Raw genomic sequence first — 17,986 nt, forward strand, 5'->3', positions numbered from 1 at the left:
CAGAAACATAAAATCATCACAAATCAGTACTATTCAGAATATCTTATTAGTAGTACTTAAGCATATAGTGCAGAGACCTAAAATAATCTTTGCTATAGAGGGTAAGAGGAGCTTCATGCTTTCAGTCATTTACTAGTGAAAAAAGGATGGACCAGGGAACAATAAGGGAGAAATCATATATCTTTTTCATTTTATATGTAAGTTATGCAATAAATGAAATACTCAGAGCCAACACCTCCAAGCAAAGAACGCATGCCACAAAACAGATGCCCAAAATTTTAAAGCCACATTTCAAATATCTGAGATGCCTGAAAATATCTCAGATAAAACGCCACATATCCTCGCTTCTAAACATAAACACAAATCCAACAACCAGGTTTCCAGGATCACGGCTAGCAACACAAATCCGACAGTCAGGTAAAATGCCAACCTATCTCAAATGCCCTAAAAACCAAAAACCAGAGAAAATGCTATAACCTGCGATCTAACATTTGCCATAAACAACTAATGCCATAGATCTAAAATATCGGCGCTTGTATGGATCAGAAAGGAAACCAACGATCGTTTCTTGCATAGATCAGGGCAAAGAAAGCATTCCAGGAAAATCGAATGGATACCTGATTATCAACAAAGAAAATAAAGGAAGAAGGTTCGATCTCCTCTAGGGCGACAAACCAGAAAGGAAACCAGCGAGGGAGACGACAAGGGATATCGAGGGCACCTCCAGAATTCCTAGGGGTAACACAGATCTCTAACGCCGGACGCGGGGCTCACACAACGACAAAATCCCTATTTGTTTTATCTGACGCTGACGCGGAGCGATGAGAAAACGCCAACCGAACGCACATATCAAACAGGAAGGCGGCGTTCTCATAACGCCGCCGCTCCCAATAAGCGCAAACGGGCCCTTTATAAACTAGAAAAAAAAAATTGTTTCAATATGAATTTATTTTTTTCCTTATCCTATTCAAATGACAATAACTTTAGTTATTAACTAAATTAATAAAATTAGCTTAGTAAAATAAAAAAAAATAAATTAAATTATACAACAAATCCGATCTGTGGAAACCTCGCCTACGTCACTCCTCTCTCCTCGAAGCCCTCGCATGTCCCTCCGTCCAAAACCATCTCCTTCGCGACCGACCTCTCGCGATGCAGTAGCAATTGCAGCTACCTGGGAATTGAACGGGATAACTCCCATTTTTCTCCTCCTTCTGCTCCTCTCCTACCCGAAACTATTGAGCAAGGTACCTTCACGTCTTCTTCCTCGCGCGGAGCGTCCGTCCCGGATTTACTAAATCCACCCATTCACGGGCTTTAGTAAATCCGGGAAAGGCCGTAATCAGTGAAATCCGGAATTATCAAATCCGAGGCTTTGTTTTGTCCAAAATGACCGTCTTGCATTTTTTAGGTTAAATCCAGCTTAAATCCTGCTCCAAAATGACTGTCCAAAATGATCGTCTTACTTTTTTAATTCGATTTCAATGATCAAATTAAGGAATGCTTTTTGTACAGCGGTGTATATTACTCGCAAGATTGGATTTGGAAAATTATTTGCATGAAGTCCGAGGGTTTTACAAATTTGGACTTTTTAGATTGTGTAGGAGTAAGCAGTTCTTAATTCAATAAAGTTTGGAATCACAATTCTTTATTGCTCATTCTGGGCTGGGAGGGTGAGGATCTGAAAGTTAGGGATATTGTTTGCTTTGTTTGTTTCATTTAATGCAGAGCTAATATCAGGTATGCGAAGACATTGTTTCTATGAGTGTATTTCTGTTTTATTTGGGGTAGTTGAATGGAATATCAGAGGCAGGTTTGCTATATTTATTTTTTATAAATTCCATAGAATTCTTATATATTTATATATCTAACACCTAAACATTCATATTTAGTTGCATACCACTCAAATTTTTAACGGCACATCAATAATACCATCATCACTACTTTATTAAAAGTGAAATGCCCCTTTTCATGCACCCAGGTGTTATAAATGCAAATATCGGTGTTAGATAGGTAAATGCATAAGAATTGTGTGGTATGTATGTTAATTTCCCTTTTTATAATTGCAGAAAATCTATATTGGGTCAATAAAATGCCATTGATGCGATTAATTTTTTTTTCTATTTTATTACATTTTTTTGTCCATTTGTAATCATTTCAGATTGTTTTTATTGTTGAAGTCAATGTGAGGCTTACTTGTATCACCTAATGCAAACTACTTACTGCTGGAATCTTTTAAAATCACAATGTACTTTCAGTTATTTTTGTGTTTTTCATAATACAATATACTGTCAATTATACTGATACTTGCATGCAATGTTTAAATATTTTTTTTCCTATGGTTTGACGTTGCTTTTATGTGAAATTGCTGCAGATATGCACATTTTAAATGACTCATATGATTTCCATATTGCAAAGTCATCCGAATTAATGGTCAATTTGCACAATGGATCCTTTGGAAACAGTTCAGATTCGCAATAAGAGGCAACTAGAGGAACAAATGGATGTTAGGCAGAGTAAATATGATGAAGACGATGACAGGGACAATGTTGAGCGGAAGCGGCACAGATCAAGCAAGTCGTTGAGATTTAACACTACAGATGTTGAGGAGCTGGACAGTAGCAGAAGGAAGAGTTCTGGAGACAAAGATGAAGGAAGAAAGAAGTCAGGAGGTTTAGGTCAAGCAGGGACTACTAATGAGGAAGACTATGAAACTAGAAGGGAATCACGTTCTAAAATTTCCAGGAAGAATACAGTAGAGAGATCTGAGGTGAGATCAAATGAAGGTTATCATGATAAAGAATTGGAAGGCTGCCAGAAAAGCATGAATGATCACGTTGACCTGAGTTCCTCAAGAAAGAAAAATTCAAGTCCTGGACATGACAGCCCTGAGAGCAAGGGAAGAAGCAAGTCAGACAATCCTCCTGAAGGTGAAGCTGAGAAGGCTCAGGACCGGGAATCAAGACACTATGATAGAAAAGATAGCACTAGAGAGAAGGTTCATGGTCAACGAGAGCTAGAAAGGAATGTTTCAACTAGAAGGAGATGGGATGATATGGGTTCATGGAGGAAAACTGATGAAGGTAATTATGTGGATAGATCTGATCCAAGAAATGGAAAATCCTCAGAGCAAGGGAATCTTAGGGACAGAGCATCCGATCCTAGAACTGACTCAGGTCATGCTAGAGGCCGGATTATTGATTCCACTGGTGAAAAGGGTGTTGCTTGTAGCAGTAGAGATGGAAAGAGGGGAGATGTAGAAAGGAATCGGGGTCTGTCAGAGAGTCAAGGTGATGATCACAAGGAATTTACTGAATTGATAAGAGATGATAAGCATACTAAGGTACGGGTGAGATCACCGGTAGCACTGACTGAGGACATGGAATGGCATAGGTATGGTGGCAAGTCTCATAATGAGAAAGGGGAGAAGCACAAACAACAACATGATGCTCTACATGGTAGTCGTGATGAGGTTGATATTATGGAGAGGTCTGATGAAGATACACAACCAAGAACGAGGGACAGAAATGGAAGAAGTGGGAGGTATAATAGATCTCCAAGTCCTGAAGGTAGCAGAAGGTATCACCAAGATCTGGAAGATCATGATAGAGGCCAATCCGAATCTGATACTGAAAGAAACACTGCTGTTAAAGGCAAAGATTTGCTCAAGGATAACAGAGATTTAAGGACCTCTAAGGGAAAAGATGGTAGTTGGAATGATAGAAATATAGACCGGGAAAGTTCTAAAGATTATTGGAGAAGTCAATCTAAGCAAGATGCTAAATCTGTAAATGAGTTTGATAACATCAGGGCATGGGACACGCCAAGCCATGAGCCATTGAAAATGGAAGGTGATAAACTTCACTTTCGTCCTGGTTATAAGAAAGACAATAGAGCTAGGAGTGAAGGCGGAAGATTTGAGAACTCAGATTCAATAGAGATCAAGCCTAACCATAATCTAGATTTTGTGAGTGATGTGTCTATGTCAACATTTCCTGGCAGGCGAGCTGAAGTTGGGTCAGTGCAGGATAGTTCGGGGGCTGCAAATGATGATGAATGGTGTTATCCTTCTGATGATAAGGTTAAAGCGGGGTATGGTATCAACGATGATTTGCAGGAAAAGAATCATGATGGTGTTGATTCACCAATTGATCAAATATCTGGGAGGAATTATCTTGATTCTCAGGCTGGGAAGGGAAGAGGTCAGAAGGGGCCTGTGAACTCCAGCCGTATAGGACAGGGCCAAAGTGTTAGTGGCTTCTCTCAGGCTCCATTGGGATATAATCAGGGTTCCAGTTCTTTCAATAGAGGTTCTCAACAGGGACAAAAAGGTGGCAAAGCTGTTAGAGGTGGAAGAGGAAGGATGATAGGGAGGGATAGTCAACGTGGTGGGCTTCCAATGCATATGATGGGCCCTCCATTTGGTCACCTTGGCCTACCTCCCGGAACAATGCAATCAATGGGGCCAAATATGCCCCCTTCTGTAGGTCCACCTCTTGGTCCAGGTGTTTTTGTTCCTCCATTTGTTGGGCCCCTTTCATGGCCTGCAGGTCGAGGTGTTGACATAAATATGCTAGCTGCTCCACCCAATCTTCCTCCCATTCCTCCTGGCCCAGCGGGACCGAGGTTTGCTCCTAATTTGGGGGCTGGCCCAAATCAGGTCATGTACTTTAATCAACAGAGTTCTGGAAGAGTCAATTCTAATTTGCCTGGGCCTGAGTTTAGTTCCAATGGACCAGTTGTTCGTGAAACATCAATTGATAAAGCTCCTGCAATTTGGGGCCAAACCAGAACAGGTGGCCCTTCCGGTAAAGCTCCTTCAAGGGGAGAGCAGAATGATTACTCACAGAATTTTGTTGACACTGGTATGAGGCCCCAAAATTTTATTAGGGAGTTGGAGCTCACGAGTGTCGTGGAGGACTATCCTAAATTGAGAGAGCTTATTCAGAGGAAAGATGATATAGTAATCAACTCTTCTACCCCACCTTTGTACTACAAGGCTAACCTACGTGAATTCACACTTATTCCAGAATTCTTTGGTACCAAATTTGATGTTATTCTAGTTGATCCTCCTTGGGAGGAATATGTTCACCGGGCTCCTGGTATTACTGATCATATTGAGTATTGGACATTTGAAGAGATACAAAATCTTAAAATTGAGGTGTATTATCCTAATCTTTCTTCACGTGTTTTTAGTTGTTAATTCTATGTTCGCAGAGTCACATTGATGCCCATTTTTGAAAAGCCTCCATTGGTTCTGTTGAAGTCAAGATTCTTTCACGATTGCTTTTCCATTTGAACTGTCATTTGTACTAATAATGATATAAATGCTCTTATATTTTTACTGCATTTCTTCCTTTAGTGATTATAATGCAGGCGATGCACTTACAAATTTCTTAATTATTGTTTTCATTAGATTCTCAATGTTTGTTCTTGAAATTTTCAAATAAATGAGTCTAATAGTTTTTTTTTACTTCGGTATTAGATGCCTTGTTAAGGTAGATTTGGGTAGTATTTACGTAATTAACAAAATATTTAACACTCTTACCAAAAAGAAAGACTTTTAAGAAGACAAAAAATTAGGCCGGGAACATAGTGAAACTTCAAAAGATGCTAGGGGCTTAAATGGAGGTTTTTAAAAAATGTGATTCAATGTGAAATGCTGTCCTAATCTCCGGATGTTGGTGGCATTCTCTACCAAAATGATGGTATCAACCAGATTGGAACTAGAGGCATAAGTAGGTTATTTCTTGGGCGGACAATTGCCCACTCTTGAATTTGAGATTTCTCTATATAAACAGTAAAGTTTAATAAATTATTCTTATGCACTTTATATAATTTAGTAACTTTACCCCCACCTAGATATATTTCTTTTGCCCGATACTTAAAAATAATTAAACATTCAGTTATTTTACCCACCTTAAAAAATAAAGTTTGTTCCATCCCTGATTTGAACCATAGTTTATGATTTGAGTTGGAATCTCAGACTTTAGCCTTTTTTGTATCAGGCTATAGCGGACACTCCATCATTTATTTTTTTGTGGGTTGGTGATGGTGTTGGCCTCGAACAAGGTCGTCAATGTCTAAAAAAGGTATGTTGGCTCGGTTTCCTTGCCTTTCTACTCTCAAATTTTGATGATTTCGTTCATATAGATAGATTTTTTGAAGGGAAGTGACAAAATGGCCATGGTGGAAGGCTTTATATCCGCATCATAAGTAATACTATGACAAATTATTACTTTCATCCATTATTAAATACTTATTTTATGCATCAACTATTGTTTTTGTGTAGTGGGGATTTAGAAGATGTGAAGATATTTGTTGGGTCAAAACAAACAAAAAGAATGCAACTCCTGGTTTGCGGCATGATTCTCACACATTATTTCAGCATTCAAAGGTTCAGAAAGTTTGACATTTGTTCAGTTTTCATTTCTTTCACTACCAGCCTTATTCTTTATCGAAGTCAACTTCTATGGGCATGGGTTCTCTAAACAGTTTAAATTTTTTGTTTAAATATTTATCAAGCAGGAACACTGTTTGATGGGCATTAAGGGAACTGTTCGCCGTAGTACAGATGGTCATATTATCCACGCTAATATTGATACAGATATTATAATAGCTGAAGAACCTCCTGATGGTGAGCATTCTTTTTTTTTTTAATTTTTTTTAACCGACATAACCCTAACTTTACTAAACTAGAATTTGAGGTTTGGTTTTTTATGCAAATTCTTGCTGTTCGCCTTCATTATTACAAAGTTTATTTGGTGCTACTCAAGATAACTATTTGTTCTATTTACTGTTTTAAGAAAATCATTTGATTAAATCTATGTGGACCAGATAATGGATATTTATCGATATCTTTGGTATTTTTCTTTTTTTATCATGATTCTATTTTTTTTTTTCTGCTTTTTGTTCCTTTACCCTTTTCAAAGAAAACATTACTGTTTGGGTGTTATATGTTAATAAAAACACAATTTCATGCATAAAATATGAAGCACATGATAAATAAGTAAGGGTGAATCTTGTCAGCATTGATTTAATTAACTTAAATTTTAATGGCTTGCAGATGTTAGGGATAATGTTTCATACAAAATTATACTCTGGAACAAGGTTTAGAATGGCACATTGCATATTCTGGTAACTTTTTTCTAAAATGCAAAATGTGATCGTCATAAGTAATAAATTACATAAAGTAAGAAGTTTTATATTAACAACAAAGTATGAAGTAAACAATAATATATTAGCATCATAACATTTAATCACAAAGCAAGAATTATCATATATATATATATATATTTAAAAAAAGAAAGGAATGGCTAGAGGCTATTATACGAGTCCCGGTCATCCCTCGGACGCCTAAGAATTCGAGTACCACACCCTACACTCGGGGGGAATCAAACCCCAATCAATCTAGAGGGGACTTACAAAACTGACAAGCAGATGCCCGACCAACTGATCTGAGTACGCGGCACAAGCAAGAATTATAATATAAAACTATCAAAGATAAGTTTGAACATAATAATTCAAAATAAGTTTAACACAATCAGTATTTCTCTCTAAATCCAACATTCAAGTAAGAACATTATAAGCCCTTAAATTTAGAATTTTTAAATTCGCAAATTCCCACACATTCGTCACTCAATGGGTCTTCATTAGAATCATCATCTTAATGAGTTGATTTTTCTCTTGCATCATTCTCAGTTGTCAATATTTTCTTAATCAGTTTTCTCATCTTTGATATCAGTCATCTTTCTATTCTATAATCAATAAAAAATAATAGGAATAGTGATTAAAGTTAAAATAATGACTATGTTTGCTGTTTATAATTTTAATCAAATAAATTTTTATTGAAATCTTTTCTTTTAATTTGTAACTAACTTATGTCACACCTATTGGTTCTACAATATTCTCCTTCGAAAAAAATCAATACCGATGCTTTCTTCTTGCAAATATGTTTGTGTAATGTCATTTTCATTATTTACAAGTTAGTTACTATTTAATGTCACATCATTACAAATTAATAGATTTTCATCATTTTTGAAAGCCTATTTCCTTAATTAAAGTTGTCAAACTATGTCCTTTTGGTATAAACTTGGTTGCATGCACTTCAATTTTTCTTACAGCTAAATGAAGAGCATGTTGCAGCTCTTGAATGGTATCTTAAAATTGATTCTACTATTCAACTAAATTTTGGAAACGACACCATTAAAACAATGTACAAATTTATTGGAATATTAATCAATAAATGCTAAAAAAGTTATCTTTATTTCTAAATGCTGCAAGTAACAGGCTAACATTTGCTTTCTCATTTCAGTCAGTTATCAATTTGTCTATATTAGTGGTATAAACCAAATTTGGTTTCAATATTGGTGAATTTGTTCTTTGCATATTGAAATTGAGAAATAAGATAATATTTTGTGGGATGCAGATGATAATGAAGCAGAATCTCCCAATTCTCATCTATTATTTTTCAAATTTTTTTGTAGTAGGTCTTTTTTTTATAAGTTATGTGCAAATAACTCCTTAGTTTCAACTATTGCATCATAAATGAAGTTTATAGCTGGCTATTTATCCATATTAAACTATCCTTAAAACATGAACCAAGATTTTGATTTTCTTATTTATGCCAAAGTCATCCCCTATGTTTAAACTTTATCATTTTTATTTGTTTGTTGAAGTTATTATAACATTCTGAATAATAATTGAAAAAATTATGATTACTAGAAATCTTACTGTATAAATGGTTTGATTTCTTCGTAATTTAGTAGAACATATAATGTTGCTGCTTTAATCTCTTTATCGTTTAGAGCGTGTACCACCCTCCCTCATGGTTCTCTTAATATCTAAAATACAGATAACTCTAGCTGTAAAGACATGTCATCAGTATGATATATTTGCCGTCTTGATCAATATAGTAAGAACTAAAAATAATTCTCCTGTAGAAAGCACGTCTCCTATATTGAGCCCTCTGGATGTGTTTTACTTTTAATAATTTTTTTTATTTTGTTTAGAAGTCTGCAACATGGAGACATTTTTTAACAAATATGGTAGTGGATTAGTGTAAAATAAAATGTAAGACATTCACAGGCATCAAAAATACATACTTCTCAAAGGAATACATCAATATGTTCTGTATCAGATCTCCAAGTATAGCCTCATAACATATATATGTGAGCTGATGCTCTATAGAGTCAAAAAAATCAGGAGAAAATATCCACTGGAGCTTGCATAACAATAAGTGAATAGTCACAACAAGATTTCTCAACCACTCAACTTTCAGAGTCCCTGCCCACAACTCTTTAAAGAATGTACTTATTTCGATCAATGATTTAAATACCAGTTTTGGCAGAACATTGAATGTAGTTGGTACTAAGCATTGTTAAAAAATATAATAGTAATGACTTTTCAGGCCAAATATCTTTCATGTTCTCAAGTCAATACAACCGCTCAAATTTGACACAAACCACTAGGGAACTTCATAGAGTGTATCCATTTATTTGTTATTCTTTATTGGTTCAATGTGAGAGTATGTAACTTTGAGCTTTATTATTTTACATGTATTTATCTTTTGAAGTTCTAACATTCACTTGCTATACTCCAAGTTTAATCTTTTTTTGACATTATTTTTTTACGCTTAATATTTATCACATTATTAAAAATATTATCAAAAAATTCTTCTAAATATGCATAATATCGATATTATGTCTAATCAAAGTAGTCTTCCAGTATGAAAGATTGCTTTGTCCAGTTATGTGTAATACCAAAATCAGGAAGATGTTTTGATGCTAGTTCTGGTCTCTTAGCGAGCTCTGGTATTTCTTTAATCATCTGCCATAAATCGAACCTAGTTATATTCAAAGGAGGACTTTATTTTTCAATTTTATTTTTGAAGAAAGCATCTCTATTCTTTTTGAATGGGGTGCTTGTAGGCTAGAAATCTTCGACGACAATCAATTTGGGAATTTTTTCTTTTATGTTTTAAAGTGAATGTGTTGGATAGATCCACACAGTAAAGACAAATCAATTTTCCAGAAGTGCTCCAACCAGATAACATCGATTTAGCTGGGAAATCACTAATCGTCTTCATAAGAGTAATTTTCAATTAGATTTTATTTCATAGACATGTCATAAGTCAGCATGTCTGTTTCTCATAATATTTGAAGCTCGCCTATCAGAGACTGTAAGTTGACATCAATTTTTCCCTTTGAGCTATGTGGACTTGATACGATCAAAGTCAGAAATAAGAACGACATAACCATGCACATATTAGGGGGCAAATTATATGACATAATAATCACTAACCAATATGGATAGGGTGTTGTGGTGTGACTGTATGTTGTGAACCCATATGTACATAAACCAAGCCTAATGTTGTGTGGATCAGCTGCAAAATTAAGATAACTACGATCGACAAATGACTCATAATTAGTATCAACAGATTTGGTACTGTGCCAAGTCATGTGAGGATATGTACATATAGAAGCAAATAGTCTTTAAAGCCGATGCGTGAGCGACAGGTAGAAGGGACGCTTGTATGAGATATGTTTTTGATTTTAACTCTCTCCCATTTGGTTTGAATCTCGTAGCACCACAAAACTTACATTTAGTTTCTATTGTATCAGTCTTATAATATAACATACATTTATTAACACAACAATTTATCTTATCAGATATTAACTGGATTCCGATACTAACTTTTTAGTTCTGTAAAGGTCATTCGGAACTAAATTCTTTATAGGTTGTCTTTTTTAGTAATGCTGCTACTTGATTGATGCATTCTTGTGACATGTTCAAATCAACTTTGATGCTCAATATTCTCAGCTCTACTGACAACACCGTATGCATAGCGTAGCCTTCCCATGGGTTATTGTGCAATATTCAGTAAATTATAGAATTATCGTGCTTCACTTTTCGGCGCTTGATCTTCATCAAGAATGCTCCCAAGAGAAAGAGCCCCGTGGGCACATAAATTATTTCTTCATATGTGTATGGATTGTATTCCATTGAAGAGACATAACTTGATGAGACAACAATATGATCGTTCTCAATATCTGATTCATCATGTGCAGTCCAAGACCAATAATTGGGTTTAAATTTTTTTGCGATACAGATCTAACTTGACATTTTCAGGTGTTAAGTATGCTTGATTTTTGTACTTCGTACAAGGACATCATAATTTACTTCTGAAAGGTAAATGGACAGTTGACTTGCAAAAATTTCTCAATATCATTCAAGTAACTCATTGACGAGTTTTTCTTTCTGTATATAACCTTTATACATTTATGATCTCAAATTTTTAATATCCATCTGCAACATATATATATAGATTTATGGATTGATACATTTAGATATCGGTTGTACATATATTTTTGATGTATTATACATCTAACAACCAAAATTCAATGTTTACATATAAATCACACACAATTCTTATGCATTGCATATATTATACGTTAACTTCAAATTTAACATACAAATTGCACAATTCTTATGCATTACACATCTAACACTTAAACTTCAATTTTTACATACAAACCGTACAACTCTTTATGTATTAAATATTATATAACAACCAAACTTCAGTTTATTTACATACAAATCACACAATTCTTATGTATTATATAGGCGTCATGTATATAAAACATAAAATTCAATTTTACAAACAAACCACACAATTCTTATGTATTACATATCTACACCATAAACTTCAAGTTGTACATGTATACATTCTACACACAATTCATTCGCATTAGATATCTAATGCCTAAACTTCAAATTTCACATACATTTAACTCATTTCTTATATATTACACTCCCAACACCCAAATTTTAATTTTTTGCATAGAAACCATACAATTCTTATGTATTACATATATAACACCTAAACTTCAATTTTTAGATACCTTCCACTCAATTCTTATGTATTATATGCATATCTAACTCACAAATTTCAAATTTTACATACAAATTTCATAATTTTTATGTATTACATATCTAACTGTTGACCTCATTTTTGGTGAGGTCTTTTCTTTTTCTTAGAGCCTAGGGTCTAGACTTAGGGCTTCTTGTTGGACTCTCTTAGAGGACTAGTTTGGGACCCGCACCAAGTAGAAATTCGAGCCACTTCTTGACTCATTGCAGTTTTATATGGATGGTTCTAATTCATCAACATTTGGTTGAGTCGATTAAAACCAACATAACGAAACTCAAGTTAAGTACTCATAGGATCTAAAACCTTAGGAAACCCATCGTGACTTCCGCACACTCTCACAATGCGCGAATACCATAATTCATGCACTCGATGCACATAAATATCGAGATTCGCGTCATCTGCACCTGTAGAAGACGCCACGATTGACCAAACTTGAATTAATTGCTAGAATAATTAACCATGGATGACGAAATGGACCACGTCAGCGCGTTCGGAACGTTGACTTTAGCTAGGGAGGACACTCATTTTGATATAGTTTCGTGCACAAGTGTAAAATGCATAAATCGGGAAGATTTTAAATAATTAAACACTATAAAATTAACAACAATAAAATGGGGCTTTTTTTATTTCCTTCCCTAAATCCCTAAATGAGCCGATCCTTCCACCGACCCTCTTCTTCTCGATAGCGAGCAGAGCCCCATCACGAACCCTAATCGCATATCTCTCCCTCGAGCGACTCACTAGCCGCGCCCTTCTCTCGAATTTTCCCCCTTCACATGCCGTAGAGTTGACTCTTGGCCCTCACTCGACACTCTCTGCCTGAAATATTTCTTCCCGAAGGCTCGCCTGCCTCAACTCGTTGGGCGAGGAGGTCCTCGGGAGCCTTTGTTTCCTACTCGGGTAAGGTTTGACTCGTTGAGCTTGTCCCTCGAGACATTAAATTGGCAAAACCTCTTCTTCCCGATACCTCATGCCCCTACTCTTGGTTGCCATTTTCTCCTGGCTTTCTCTCGGGTTGCCTCACCTCCGGTAAGTTGTAGTATTTCCCCTCCTTCCCTCCTTGGCTATAAAAACACCTCTTGGGGAAGGGTTTGGGGTTGGCCGAAATTTTGAAGAATGGGGAGGTTCTGCCAAAATTTCGAGTTATTCTTCCCTTTTGATTGGTCTATTCTTTGCGTGCTCGGTGCTTTAGTTTTCTCTATTCTCCTTTGAGCAAAAAAAAAGGGGCAAGTTCTGTTGTTGAATCGCTGTTGGTTATGTGTTGTTGCCTCGGAGCTTTTGTGCTCCTTCTTTCTAGTTCGTTCAGGACTTAACGCTCTCTTCTTCATCCTAGATCTCTCACGCATTCTAAATTTTCTGAATCTCCTAAGTGCATTTTGGGTAACGGGTTCACTCTGATTTTGGATTTGAGGAAAAAAAAAAAAAAAAAATGGGATTCAGGAATTTATAGGGTTCGAACTTATTTTATTTTATTTCTTTTTGTCTGCCTTGTAGAATTCAAACTAAATGCTGTCTAAAGTTTGCTTAAATCCTGCTAATAAATAAAGCTTTGAAGTCGCCTTTTCTTCTGTTGACTGTTTGTAAGTGTTTAGTTTAATTCTTTTATAAATTCTGTTTAAATCTTGCTATCCAACAATTTTTAAAAGCCATTTCACGTTGTCAGACGTTGAATTTCTGACTTTAGTAGGGGAGTTTTGGGATTAAGATATATCTGTGAGCTAAATGCATCCTTACCTATTTTCTGTTACAGTGGAAATGTTACGGATTATATTATACGCTGAAAGAAAACTTACGGGTTTCTCGGACTGATCTATTATATCATTTCCTCCTTATATTTAATCATCTTACATGTTTTATAACATGATTGTGGGAATATTACATGATTGGCCAACATGAATTTTTTAGAATTCCTTGGATATGTTAAGCTTGCCTGGAATGATGGTGGCCGTCTCTCTTGTTTGCAACTTTTTTTTTAGCCATGAAGGAAAGTATAAAAGCATACTTCTTGTCCTATGTTCTGAGCCTTAGAGGAATTCTTTTTTCCTGCTGCCTTACCCGAGAATTGCTGAAGCTGTAATCTGTTTAGTTGCTTTTTATTTCTTTATAACTTGGCTTTGAATGGTCCTTATCTTTATGCTGCAAGATTACAGAGATGCTAACTCAAATGATATGCATAAATGTATTAGTGATGCTTCACCATTCAGAGGAAATTAATAACTGAGAGAGAATTTGCTTTGGCTGCTTTTAACATAATTTGAATATATTTTGAATCAATATTTTTTTTAAAGTAAGCTGTTTCATGAGCTGAGACAGCGGGTTGGGGTTGCTTTGAGCCTGACTTTTCTGAAGTGCTATACATATTTTATTTGGAATTTTGGAATTTCTGGTTTCTATATTTCTGGTTTCTATTGTAAGTTCTGGTTTCTATTGTAAGTCACGAAAACTGAGTTAAAAAAGGGATTATAAGGGAAGATTTGCATACATGCCACTCAATTCTTATGTGTTTACATATCCGACATCTAAAATTCAATCATTTATTTTTATTTTTTTGTATTTTTACATACATACCACACTCCCCTTTCATATTTAACACATAAGCCTTTGCTTTTACATATACGCCACACAATTCTTTTGCATTCGCATATCTAACTGACAAAATTCTGCTTTTACACAAAATTCTGCTTTTACATATATTCTGCTTTTACATATTTACCACATCAGCCTATGCATGAAAGCTGAGTTTCATTTTTGAGAGCTTGAATGGTTATATAACGATTCAATAGGAAGGATTTGGATGGTGTAAGTATAAAACAGTGAATTTTAGGCGTTGGGTGAGTAAATGTAGAAGAATTGCGAGAGATGTATGAAAATCTCACTCTTTAAGTGAGGCATTCCTTATTCTAGCTCACTCGAATTATAGAGAAGATTCACTTCTCTTATTTGAATGGCAGATTTTGGGCCTAATTGGAAAAATTAAAATGGTGGCATTTTCGATGCAATGTGAAAGATTTGGATGGTGTGAATTGAACATTTAAGTTTAGAGATTGAATATGTAAATATATAAGTGTTGTGGGGCTATGTATGTAATCATTGCGTTGGCGTGGCCCGCCTCCCTTGCTGTTTCGGTTTGCTTGAAATGCAGTTTGGAAAGGATACCTTTTTCGGTTGATTCGTTCGCTAAATTGGAAGAAAGGATACCTTGGTTGATCCATGGATTGCTGGGTCGCATTTTTTGAGTCTTTTCGTTGATTATTTTGATGCGGTTTTGAGGGCCGATTCATCTTTTACCTCTTCGTTCTTTCAAGTGGATTGTTCCCTATTTTCTCTCACCCCATTTTTCTTCTTTGCTTTCCTTGTTTCTTGGATTTATTTAGATGCTTATGTCCGAAACATAAACACATATATAACTATGGCTATATATGAACCATCAAGTAAGGTCGTAGGTTGGACATTCTTTTTTTTTTGGGGTTTAAGACCTTGATGATAAAGACATCTGGTGTTAGAGCAGAATAATATCGCATCCTACGACATCGGGACCTGTCCCAGGGACCTGGTGAAAATGTAGGATGACAATATTATTCACTGACAATAGACTAGCGAGGACCCTTGCCTTCTTAGGCTGCTGGCGGTCCCAGTCCGACAGTGTGATTGACTTGTGGACAATTAAATTTTTAAAGTACAACAATAAGAATAGATACACTTTTTATAAAATATTTTGACTACCAAAAATAGATATAAATTTTGCTTATATACATGAATCCTATATGCATGCCAAAATATAAACTTTAAGTAATATAATCCGATTGTCCACTCGTCAATTGCCTGTACTGGGCTAAAGGTTTCTCTCCTAAGATTGTACTGTTGGAAATTTCTAATTGAATGTCGGGCTCTATAAATACGGGTGCCCAATGGTTGCCTTCGAAGTCTTTCGAGAATAACTAAATCTGAGCCTACCTCGACCCGAATGCTTACGATTTTCTCTTTTATCGGATTTTTCGTGCGTTTCATATGGTTTTATTGGAGTCTTTGTAGATTACTCGTGATTTACTTTAGATTTTTTTCATGTTTCCAATGGTTTTCTTCGAGTTACCATGGGTCATTTGTGGCTTTCCTCGAGATTTCCTGGTGATGTTTTTGCTATAATTCTTATTTATATAAAGGCATGCTTACCAATCTGTTAAACTTTTTTATTATACTCGTTTACTTGTACCTGCGACACCGACCTCATTTACAGGAGCAGCAGACCCGTAAGGTACACAAGTTTGTTTTATATTTACAATATTTTACTTCCTTTACTGCAGACCTTACTTCCTTTCTTATATTCAACCTTGAAAACTTAAATTTTGAAATCTTGAAGGCAGAACCAATGATATTAATCGACAGTCTTCCTAAGTGATTTCGGTCATTTAAGATGTAATTAACTATAGGAGTTTGTCTCTAAAGAGCACTTAAGATCCCAACTTAATATAAACTCGATTTAATCTCTCCAGTTAAATAAGGGAACTTGTCAGCTTGTAAAAAAGGGTTTCGCAGACCAATTGAAACTCTTTAGTTTAAGTGGTTAAGCCTACTAACAAATGGTATGTTTATCCTTCAGGATAATGTACTATTTGTAGTATCGTGCTCAACCATCTAGACTATCAAATATGTGAGGTTTATTCAGCCTCACTTTTCTAAATTAAAATATTATTATTTTTCAAAATCACAGTCATATATAAATTAAATTGAAACATTATTTAATAGTTATAATCACATATATATATCCATAATAAATTAAATTAAATCATAAATAAAGAATCCGCGACATTTATTTCGGCCGATAAGTTTTGACGATTTCGCTGGAGATTAGTTCCTCTCTCCATTTTGATCAGAAGGTTCTGTCTTCATACATCAGTAGTGTGTCCACATCCCCGTGGTCAGACTGCAATTCTTTCGTTGGCGTACCTTGCTCATTTCTTCCTTGAGCGGGTATAGCTAACTCCTTTTGGATTCTGAAGCCATCTGCTTAATCACTCTTAAACAGAGAGGTTCTGGAATCTTCAGACCTTGAAAATGGGTCTAAAGTGGGTTGAACCCCTAATATGTGTGGTGGATTAGGAGCAGCGAGCGGTGTTGACCGAAGTGAGTTCGGTGCAGGATCACCTCTCTCCAGTTTTAGGACTGGGTCCTATGCTTCATATTCGCTATATTTTACTCTTTAAAACAATTAGAAATCTACCATTTTTGAATTTTCTTCCTCTTAAAATGAAACAAAATAAAGTTCGAACAAATAATAATAATAATCATTTGGGTAAGTTTAAAAAAGAAACACCCAGTTTGCCGGATATGCTCGTTAAGCTTTGATATTTGTACTGCAATCATTATCGTGAAGCATTAAATGATGTTAATGTGTTGGAATTTTCTTGCCTATCGAGAAAATGTTTACATGGAAGCTGATCTTCTCTATTGCCGCTGGAATGGACTTCAACGTTAAGAAAGATGAGCAACCCGATATCGCGGTTATTAAATTTGGATAAGGGTTCGACGATGCCAAAGTCAAGTTCGATTGCGTTGCCATTGCCGTGCTAAAGCCTGAAGCGGCCAGAACTGTTGAGCCAGTTGTCGAGTTTAACTTGAGGTCTGCTGAAGAGTTCCCCCAACTAAAAAGGGTGTTATTTGAGAGGAGTTCTGGCGTTGCTATGAAGTCCGCCGCTATGACCGTTATGGCCGCCCCCAGGATCATTGTTGTTTCCCCTGCTAGTCTGAGTGTCTCTACACTCACTTTTGCTGTCGTTGCAACAAAAGGGAAGAGTGTGCAAGTTGTTGGTGTACTCGTTACTAAGGAGAGCTTGAATTTCACCTTGATTTCCTCTGCCTTTGAGATTGGGTCCAGTTCGAAATTTGCACCTTTGACTCGGACGCAGAGAAGAAACAGAAAGGCTGCCAAGGTCAAGAGGGTAAAGGTTGTTGATTTTGCTGTTCTTGCCGATACTCCCGTTGCAGAGAAGGAGATTGGACTACCCGAGACCTACCCCTATTGGGGGGGGGGGGGGGGGTGGGGTTTTTCCTTTTTCC

The 17,986-nt window shown here is 35.9% G+C and overlaps 1 protein-coding gene across 2 annotated transcripts in view; it reads left to right on the top strand.

The window, feature by feature from the left end:
• The first annotated feature begins 1,057 nt into the window (after positions 1-1,057).
• LOC110033069 (methyltransferase-like protein 1) overlaps positions 1,058-17,986 on the top strand; it is a 53,222-nt gene continuing 36,293 nt past the window's right edge. For both annotated transcript variants that reach the window (XM_020736929.1, XM_020736930.1), the window contains exons 1-5: positions 1,058-1,247; positions 2,375-5,161; positions 6,009-6,092; positions 6,293-6,397; positions 6,529-6,637. In XM_020736929.1, coding sequence (XP_020592588.1) covers positions 2,447-5,161; positions 6,009-6,092; positions 6,293-6,397; positions 6,529-6,637 — 3,013 coding nt within the window. In that variant the 5' untranslated portion in view covers positions 1,058-1,247; positions 2,375-2,446. The remainder of the gene's footprint in view (positions 1,248-2,374; positions 5,162-6,008; positions 6,093-6,292; positions 6,398-6,528; positions 6,638-17,986) is intronic.

This window comes from Phalaenopsis equestris, unplaced genomic scaffold (genome assembly GCF_001263595.1).
Source record: "Phalaenopsis equestris unplaced genomic scaffold, ASM126359v1 Scaffold001083, whole genome shotgun sequence".
Classification (NCBI taxonomy): Eukaryota; Viridiplantae; Streptophyta; class Magnoliopsida; order Asparagales; family Orchidaceae; genus Phalaenopsis; species Phalaenopsis equestris.